The sequence below is a fragment of the Citrus clementina genome, unplaced genomic scaffold (assembly GCF_000493195.1).
Source record: "Citrus clementina cultivar Clemenules unplaced genomic scaffold, Citrus_clementina_v1.0 scaffold_5, whole genome shotgun sequence".
Lineage (NCBI taxonomy): Eukaryota > Viridiplantae > Streptophyta > Magnoliopsida > Sapindales > Rutaceae > Citrus > Citrus x clementina.
In genome coordinates this window covers 30,605,706-30,615,142 of record NW_006262201.1, presented here as the reverse complement: position 1 = coordinate 30,615,142, position 9,437 = coordinate 30,605,706, and the positions used below count along the sequence as shown (strand labels likewise).

Genomic DNA, 9,437 nt, shown 5'->3' with positions numbered 1-9,437 from the left:
AGTTCCCTACAGAAAACAGTGGGCAAGGAACAATATGCAATTTTTTTTTTTTCAAAACCCTCCGAGATGGACCTCGTGTCTTGTTGATTTTTTTAAATACATTTTTGTGAAGTACATACATACAGTAATTGAATAATATGATAAATCAATTAGTGTTTTCGAAAAATGGTCAATTGAAAGCATGCGGTGTTTGCATTTGTTGCGGTCCTACGAAATTCATTACCATGAAAATTCTGTCAGATGATCAAATTCAGAATGTGACCAATGTACAGAGAGATTAAGAAGTTTCTACATACTGCATCCACTGTCTTGTCTTTTAATCACACAGTTTAAGTGAAGGAAATTAGTACAGTTGAAATTTGGCCTTTGTCTTCTCAAATACTTGTTCTGCAATGGCGGCCCCGGTGCCGTCCGCCTTTTTTATCTCCAACTGAGCCTTCTGATAAAAACCAGTGCCTCTTAATGCATCAGCAATGAAATCATCAAATCCAATTGCTATAGCTGCTTCAGCTTTGGCTCCATAAACCAACCTCTGCAAGTAAAATGTGAAAGAATGATCAAAAGCTTTGTTTGTGAGGAAGAAGGTGGTGCATCTTGAGAGTAAAAGGAAAATGAATTGAAACTAGATGACTGACCTTGATTCTTGAAAGATGAATGGCACCAAAGCACATTGGGCAAGGTTCACAGGAAGCATATATCTCACAGTCTGCGAGCTCAATTTGATTAAGCTTCTTGCATGCCTGAGACACAGATCATTTCAACCATTAGAACCACACGCATGCCCTTTGAAGAATATTCGTTTTGCGATGCTGACTCTAAAATAAAAAAAGGTAGAAAACAAGCTGTATACTCTAGCATTAGAGATGTGTCTTCACAGGAACAGCTTGAATCACGGGATCAATTCAGAGATGAAGGAACTGTGCTTACAACCAGATTTACACAATAAAAAACTCACACCTCATTTGAGAATTCCACCAATGCAATTATGGACACACTGTATATGCTTGATGTTGAAGTTGAACAAAAGATAAGTAAACAATACATGTAGTAAAAGGGATTACAAGACGAACTCGTAGAAGTTGTCCATAAACTCAACTTTTAAACAATTACTTTCACAAGGCTATATCAGATAAGACTTGAAATGTCGTAACTAAGTTGAAGGCTTCAGAAACCAACTTACCTAACAAACAGAAGGAAAGAGCTACTAAGAGTTAAATAGTCAAAACAAAAAATAACTTATGCCTAGCCATGTAGTTCAGGAAACAGGACACTCACAAGTGCATGAGCACAATTGCACAAAGACAGCTCCTCAAGAAGAACAAGAACATAAAGAAGAAACAAATTTTTTAATCTAACCTCTCTAATAGCTGTAACTTCCGCATGTGCAGTTGGATCAGTGTTATTCAATACCATGTTGTGACAGCTGACAACTACTTCATCATTACGAACAACTACTGCACCAAACGGTCCACCATCTCCACATTCAACCCCTTTATATGCTTCTTCAACAGCTCTTGTTAAGAATTTATGGTCCCTATCCTTTACAGCTGATCAAACAATAACCAAAAATGAAATGGTGGTAGCTGATAGGACTAAGAAAAACAAAAGAACTTGTAGCAGTCGAAATTAGACTTGAGACCCCACAATGGGAACCAGAATATGATCTACCGAATACAAACGAAAACAATTCAATAACGAGGATCAATACATTGACAATAAACCATTCAAAATCCAGGAAGATATACAAACAAACAGGCTTGAACCTGAAATACTTTAAACATCTTTATCATATAGACATAAATCTTGGCATTACCTTCCTGATGACCTGGAAATGCAGGAGCAACAGCAATAGCTCCGTCTTTAGTTTCCACCGCTGTTGAACAAAACAGAAATATAATATCATCATATCAATCACTCAGATTCTTTGAAGTTTAAAAACAATAGTAATAAGAAAAGTCTCCAGTTAACTTTGGAAAACAAAAGAAACACAACCCCAGATTCTAACTTTATATGTCTTAGCAGCAAGCCAGCTATAAATGGAGTCCATTTGCAAAGAACAGTATCAAAGGCTAAATAAGGCAAATGCATAATTGCATACACACACATATATTGATTTATAAACTACCAAAATCAAGCAAGAATTAAAAGATTGAAAGATACGACCCCCGTCAGCAAAAATAAAGAAGAAAGAAATGGAAAGAAACATGAAACAAGAACATCAAGAACATACAGTTAGCATCTTCCATGGTGGGAATTTGAGATGAATGGGAGAGAAATGAGAGCAAACAAGGAAATGGTTAGTCAAGAAATGGCTGCGAAAGATAGAAGGAAAGCGTGTAGGGAGAAGAAGAAACTTGGAAAAGCAGAGCCACGAGTCAAAGTTCTATAAATGCTAATAAAACAATATGTGAAAAACAAAAATCGAAAATGGAAGTTTTCAACCGCCCACCCAAATATTTAGAAAAGGACAAGAAGGAATCTTCCTCTACCGATTCACTCTTTTTGTTTTGTTTTCTTTTCCTTTTTCGATGAATTGACATGTCAATTTGACAACATGAAAAATATAAACTCTTGTAAAATTTGAGATTGTTATTATTATTATTATTATTAAACAATATTAATTTTAACTAAAATTTTATTGAGGAGTAATAATATAGTCATAAATTTTTGTACAAATTTATTTTGTACAAACTGATGTGGCATAATAAAATTGGTTGAATTAAATTTTTTTCTGCCCACGTGATTTATTTTTATTATTTTGTATTTTCATTCAACCAATGAATTAATATCAAATCAATTTGTACAAGATAAATTTGTACAAGAATTTGTAGTCGTATCGTCATTCTTTATTGAGATCTTGTATGGATATTTATGATATAGTGCAATTAAAGTATTTGGGGTTTGAACAAATTAAGAGTGCATTTGATATTGAGGTTGGATAGATGTATCTTTTATGTTACAGCAATAAAATATTTAGTAAACACTAACTGTTGTATCTTTAAAGATATGTTGATATAATTTTTCACTTATATAATAGAAATCTATTATTTGTTTAATAATTTTGTCAAAATTATTATTTAAAATTTATATTAACTACATATTATCAACTTTTGTTTTATAGTTATAATTTTTTTTCCACAACAATTGTAACTTAAAAATTACAACACCTCAATCACAAATAGGATCTAAATCTGCCTCCAAATATTATTGAGAATCTCACGCATACATACAAGAGAATTAAATAATTTAATGTAGGTTAAAGTGGACAAAATAATAAAAGATTAATTTAGTGAAAAAATATGATGGAACAATATTGTATCATCAAGTGATCTGGGTAATTAATCTAGTCAAAATAAATACATTTTTTTTTTATCTTATTAAGTTATAGTATGATGTAACTGACATTAACCCCAAAGTTATTACTAAAAACTCAAATATAATATAACTTATTCTACTTTTATTATTGATTACACAACTTTAAGTTGATATAAATTGTATCATAATGTAACCTAAATATATATATTTTTTTGGTGGTCATCCCAAAATTTATCTTGATTTTTTTATTTTAAGAGAACTAAAAGTGCTTTCATATCTGAGGGTGGGTTGGTAAGGTTGATCTATGAGCATGACCTAACAAATCTATTTTTCACATTGTTGGTTATCTAGCAATGCTTGTTAAATTTAGGGCCACAGAACTTGGTAGTTGGGCAAATTGCTTGTGATCTGGTTTTTAACATAATGTTAACCAATGGTTTGTCAGAGTTTTGTTACTCCTCTCAGATTTGGTTACTTTAGATAAGGAGATGGAATCGCTTGTGATTGAGGTAACGGATAACTGAAGTAATAAGATCTTTTAAAAGTAATTTTAAGAAAATAAACCTTGGTTTTGAGAGGTTAATGTTAAAGAAGGAAAAATATTCAATGAGTTTATAAATCTAGCTGGTAAAAATGATTCTCTTGTGATATGCTGTGATTCATATGAACAAAATTGATGCAATGAATGCTTGGGATTAAGAAATCATTTTCATTAAAGTAGAAATGATGCAATAGACAACTCCATCGATCGATCTTGTGACGGACAATTAAATATATGGCCCAAATATGTGATACTTTTTGAATGATATTGAAATTTAACTGAATAGTATCATATAACAATGTTACAATAACATACGAAAAACGTCACTCATTAAATTATTACTCGTCATTCAAGCAGCTATAAGAGACGGCGACTCCTTCAAAGTTTAAACCGACAAAATTTAAACCCCTAAATCCACGGAATTTTTTTTTTTTTTTTTTACCACCCTTCAGAAGTAAAACCTCTTGGATAGGTTGAAGTTTTGCCAAAATTTACTCTTTGACTAGTGGCCTAATTAACATGGAATTAAACTGCTCAAAATCACCCCCCCACCCCAAAACAAAACCCATCCCTGACCTGTTGGGTGGATTAAAATGTTAGCCCGAATTTACTGTTTTACTAGGAGTCAAATTTAGTTGAACATACACTCGCTGTGAACCGATAAAAATTCATTGCAGAGCATTGATTTCAGTTACAACCACCACCACCTCAGTTTTCCAAATCTTACCCTAATTTCTCAACCCACAATCTTTTTAGAATAAAATTGCTGCCTACCCATTCACTTGTTCAGTTTACATAATACGCTTGATCTTTTCTGAACTTCGGGTGAGACCTCAATATTGTCCGGCGAAAATACTTGATAAGCATTTTTAAGATCTAGATTGTTTTGGCTAAACAGCCATCCTCTTGGCAAGTTAAAACAAAAAAGTGAAAAACACAGAATCCCAAACGCTAGATAAAAGTTGAATTGAATCCATTTTCAACCAAAGCTTTGATAGTTTTCAATTATGATGCTTAGGTGCACTTGGCAGACGGAGCTTTCAACCAATACTCAAAACAGCAGAAGCATTTAAACCCAGGGTTAAAGACGAATGTATTGCCATTCAATACTCAAAAATGTCTTTTGGGGAGTACTCAAAATCTGCAAATATAACTAAACATCCAATGGCACCAAAATCCACAACACACTAGATTTCATTTCAGGAACTAAACCCAAAAAAAAAAAAAGACTATTATAGAAACTCCATCACAGAAAATTGGCTTCGAGACTACAGAAGAATCTCCAATTGCTCACTTCTTCTTGGCAGCATCTGAGGCCTTGGTCTGCAAAACATTAAAATTAGGTAAGTAATAAAGCCATCATCAAATATTTACATCGGATGTGAATGCCATTATCATGAAACCATTGGGAGCACTTGGCTTACCTTCTTTACACCACGGATCTTCTTAGCCCTGTTCTTCCTTTCCTTCATCTGCTTCCTTGACTTCTCTACCTTGGTATCAAGTCCATTCTGCATGGCAAGACAACATATAATCATAAGAACTAGTTAAAGAAACATCAATGCACAAAACTCAATTCAAGTAAAACCACCACAGGAACAAGTAACTTGTGGACATGCAAATAGAACAGAAGAGATATCCACAACAGTCTCCCCATCATTCAAAAGATAAAACAGAAGACTTTTAAACCAAATCAGTTGCTTAGATCAATCAAGTACAGCAGTTTCTTAAATGGGTCCGATGGCACAAACAGAATGGCAACCTACCAGGCCCTAACCACTCAAAGATTGATCATATGAGATTTCTATTGGGTAATCAGACAACTTTACAACAGAAGGGAAGTGTATAAATAGCTCAAGCAGAGAATGTATGCTATACGACGGCCACATACAGGAGTCTCAATTAGTTAAATAAGAGACATGTCGTCAAAATGAAACAAAGAAAGAAGATTTTAGCAACGTGTTCCACTCCACTATCAAGTTGTCAGAAAGACTATAATTAGAAAACCAAATCATGAGAACAAAAATAATAAACTATCAAGAGTGATATCTGTAGTTAAGTTTTTAATATCTACCCAACGGAAGCATGTATAAATCAACTGCACCTATTATAATATATGAATAATTAGCTTCTGTTATGTTCCTTTTTTCCCCTTTTGAGGAATAATTGGTCAATAATTCTTATAAAAAAAAAGAATAATTGGCTTATAATTAAACTCACAAGTTATCTAATGGATTTTCACAGAATAACCAAAATTGAATAATAAAACAATGCAAGAACATATAAACATAGTGACAATCTGCAGTCCCATAAGAACGATGAGCACTTAAAACTTACCCTGATAAGCCTGTACTTGGGCTCAAACTTCTTAGCACTGTCAACTGAATCATAGATCAGACCAAAGCCGGTAGATTTCCCACCTCCAAAGTGAGTTCGAAACTTAAAAACAAAGATTGAGTTGGGGTCCTTCACATCATACATCCTTGCCAACTTCTCCTTCAACTCAGCCTTCACACCAATGAAGAACCAAATTAACAAACCATTGTCAATAGATCATACAATTAAGACCTGCAAAGTCAAAGAAAGACATGAAACAACCAATTGCAAGACAAGATATACCTTGGAAACATTGGCCCTGCCAGGATGAAGAACATCAATAACCTACATTCAGCAACAATAACCAGGCATTTTAAATTTGTTAGTCACCAAAAAAATGAAACGTATCGAAATTTAAAAAAAAAATTATCAACTGAAAAGCTAACAGCGTTTAAACAAAGTTAAATCATGATCTGCATTTTTCTACACTAAAAAACCCAAGTCCAAGCGAAAGCTTTTTCTCTCCTGTTTAGCAAACATACAGAACGATAAGAAAGAAAACAAAGCCAGTAACTTTATACGAGTTAGCTCAAGATCTCAGACATCCAGATAGCAAAACAACTAAAACAAACAAACCCATGTTTGTTTCTTGAGAAAAGAAGAGAAAAATGAAAATTGAAGCTTACGAATTGCTTCCTGGAAAGGAGACGGTTGGTCATGAACTTCCTAGTTCGAATGGTGACAGCCTTGTCCGCCATTGTTGGTTGGTTAAAAGTCTGCTGAATCCTCGACAAAGATATAGCACGAGAGGCGCGACTAGGCAATGAAGCGAGTTAATAGCAGCTCAGAAAGAAAAAGAACGGAGAAAACCCTAGCTCTTATAGTGGCAATGTGACTTAGGGTTCCGTTTGTGCCCTTTATTGGGCCGGGTTTTTTGGTGACTGTCCGGGCCGGATTACATTAAGATTCTTGCTTTTCTTTTGGGCCAACTGCTCTTTATTTTGGGCCTATGAATAATACATTGAAATACATTTTCTTTAAATTTTCGGTATTTTTTAAATAAAAAAAAAGTTATATTGGAAATAATAAATCAGGAAAGTATAAGCAAAACATGAACGACATCCTTGACATAAAAAGAAAATATAGTTTATATAATTAGCTATAAGATTATCTACATTGACTTAAGCTCTATTTAGTATTGATATGCCACCTCATAAAAAGCCACAACCACAGTTGTTGTGAAAAAAAAAGATTCGCAATAAAAATTTAGTGTATGTGATATTTATGATTTTTAAATAATAATTTTGTTAAAAATAATAAAGATATTATAGGTTTTTTATTTTATAAATGTATGATCAAATCAACTAATTAGTTTCAACACCAAGAAACCATAGTAGTAAGTATTTACCAAACACTTTAATATAATAATTTTTAAATTATAGCTGCCTAACCACACAAAAAAATTTACCAATTCTAATTAACTTTTAAATTCTATTTAATTTAGAATTTCTTTTAAGAATTTATTTCTTTGTAGGTTTAGTATTTCTTTTATAGCCATATTAAAATAGTAATGCCCTACTCTACATAAGGGAGAGAGTAAATCTTTTTTTTTTTTTGATTGAGAAGGATTGTAAATCTACTTAAGTGTTCGAGAATTTAACATTATCGTTGCCTTACTTTGGTGTATGTATGGTTTGTGTTATTTTATGTACAAATTTTATTTTAACATTAGTAAATTTTTTTAGTCTCAACTATTTGTGGCCTTTATTATTCATTATCATCTTGCGAGGACTAAGGTGAAAAGTTTGTCATGCGAATTTTATAATGTCCTAAAACATAAGGTATTAATGTCATAAAACATACAAAATTAAATGTCCTAAAACATGCAGTATTAATGTCTAAATTTTAGTGAAGAAGTGTGTATATATTCATTGCGAGGAAAAGTTTCAAATGTGTGGTGTGATTTTGATGTCATTGGATGTCTTATTACATCAATTTAGTTAAGGACTATCTATTTATAAGTAGCCTCCGTTTGGTATTTAGGTACTACGGGATTATAAGTCGTAGTTGTTGTGAGAAAAAAATTGTAATTATAAAATAAAAATTTTATTGGGCTTCAGTTGTATTGAACTTTGATTATATTAATATTTTAAAAATTACTGTTAATACTCATTTTTATTCCAAAAATATGCCGGTGAATAACCAAAAAAAGAAAAAATCCCAATTGCGTGTAAAGGACACAGCCTCAATTTATTTATTTTATACAAAAAGACATTGGGCTTTTGTAAATAGCCATGTCTGGTCTAATGTGGTCGTATCCCGCTCATGGGCTTTATTCCACAAGTTTAATGAGTTGGCCTTATTAGCGCAAAGCGCCCCTCCATAATCCTTCTTTTTCTCTTTTCTATATTTACCCCATCTCAAATGCTTAAAAATACTTCAAAATTCCTCTTAACCTCTCTTTTGATAACAAAATTAACCTTAATTAGAGCTACCACTGGAATTCTTTGTCTACGTTGTTCACAGAAATTTAAGTAAAAAAGTAGTTTTCTTTTACTCTTCCAACAAAATAAAGTTTCTTAAATATTCCAAAAACATTATGTGGAACCTTAATTAATTTGGGTCAAAAGGTATTTCTTTTTTTACTCTCCCCTATTTTCAGCTCTAAAAAAAAATTCCAACAAAATTAAGTTTCCAAGTATTCATCAAAGTTCCAAAAAGGCAAAGAGCATTACATGAAACCTTTCGCTTTATTTGTGTATTATTTATTGTCTCTAAATCAATCTGCATCTCACAAGCTCCTGCCTTGATACCATTGATTTTTTTCCCAGTTCACTTTACTTCCAGCCAATGACTCAGACGAATGCGGATAGCAAACTCAATTAACGCCGTAGGGTTGGCAAAAAAGCTCGGCCCGTAAGGTTTGGACTGGATATGGGTCCAAAACATGTGGAAATGACTTAGTAAAAAAGCTCGGGCCAAAAGTCAGGCTTTTTTAATTTATAAATAAAAAATAAATTTAATTTAAATTAAAAAAAAAAACTCAAAATACTAAATTAGTTTAGTTTTTTATATTAGTACTTGTTATTTATTAGGTTGTATTACAAATATTTTATGCATTGGACTATTATTCTATTATGTATTCGATAATTATCTTTAATTTAAATATTTTTTTCTTAATTATAAAATATTTTATAATTAATAAAAAAAGCCTAGGCCCAGCCCGAGCCCGGCTCGAGCCCACAAATTACCAACCCTAATTAAT

At 32.4% G+C, this 9,437-nt stretch overlaps 2 protein-coding genes across 2 annotated transcripts; both read right to left on the bottom strand.

The window, feature by feature from the left end:
* Positions 1-195: 195 nt before the first annotated feature.
* On the bottom strand, positions 196-2,392 carry LOC18041848 (guanine deaminase). The gene is made up of 5 exons (XM_006432986.2): positions 2,231-2,392; positions 1,814-1,873; positions 1,357-1,547; positions 636-740; positions 196-532 (listed from the first exon to the last, which is right to left on the bottom strand). The coding sequence occupies exons 1-5, from the start codon at positions 2,244-2,246 to the stop codon at positions 344-346; spliced, it is 561 nt and encodes a 186-aa protein (XP_006433049.1). The 5' UTR covers positions 2,247-2,392; the 3' UTR covers positions 196-343.
* A 2,532-nt stretch (positions 2,393-4,924) lies between these two features.
* LOC18041847 (40S ribosomal protein S24-1) lies at positions 4,925-7,044 on the bottom strand. Its single transcript, XM_006432985.2, has 5 exons — positions 6,859-7,044; positions 6,476-6,517; positions 6,194-6,364; positions 5,281-5,367; positions 4,925-5,179 (listed from the first exon to the last, which is right to left on the bottom strand). Exons 1-5 carry the CDS (start codon positions 6,928-6,930, stop codon positions 5,147-5,149), a joined length of 405 nt encoding a protein of 134 aa, XP_006433048.1. The 5' UTR covers positions 6,931-7,044; the 3' UTR covers positions 4,925-5,146.
* Between the last annotated feature and the right edge of the window lie 2,393 nt (positions 7,045-9,437).

What these genes read in the sequence shown, in the direction of transcription:
- LOC18041847 (XM_006432985.2), bottom strand. Translation starts at nt 6,930, where the DNA reads ATGGCGGACAAGGCTGTCACCATTCGAACTAGGAAGTTCATGACCAAC. An exon ending in CCAAGTACAGGCTTATCAGG is followed by an intron (nt 5,368 to 6,193) that starts GTAAGTTTTAAG and finishes CTTGCCATGCAG; the next exon opens with AATGGACTTGATACCAAGGT. An exon ending in AGATCCGTGGTGTAAAGAAG is followed by an intron (nt 5,180 to 5,280) that starts GTAAGCCAAGTG and finishes AATGTTTTGCAG; the next exon opens with ACCAAGGCCTCAGATGCTGC.
- LOC18041848 (XM_006432986.2), bottom strand. An exon ending in ATTTCCAGGTCATCAGGAAG is followed by an intron (nt 1,548 to 1,813) that starts GTAATGCCAAGA and finishes TTGTTTGATCAG; the next exon opens with CTGTAAAGGATAGGGACCAT. An exon ending in AAGTTACAGCTATTAGAGAG is followed by an intron (nt 741 to 1,356) that starts GTTAGATTAAAA and finishes TCTGTGTCTCAG; the next exon opens with GCATGCAAGAAGCTTAATCA.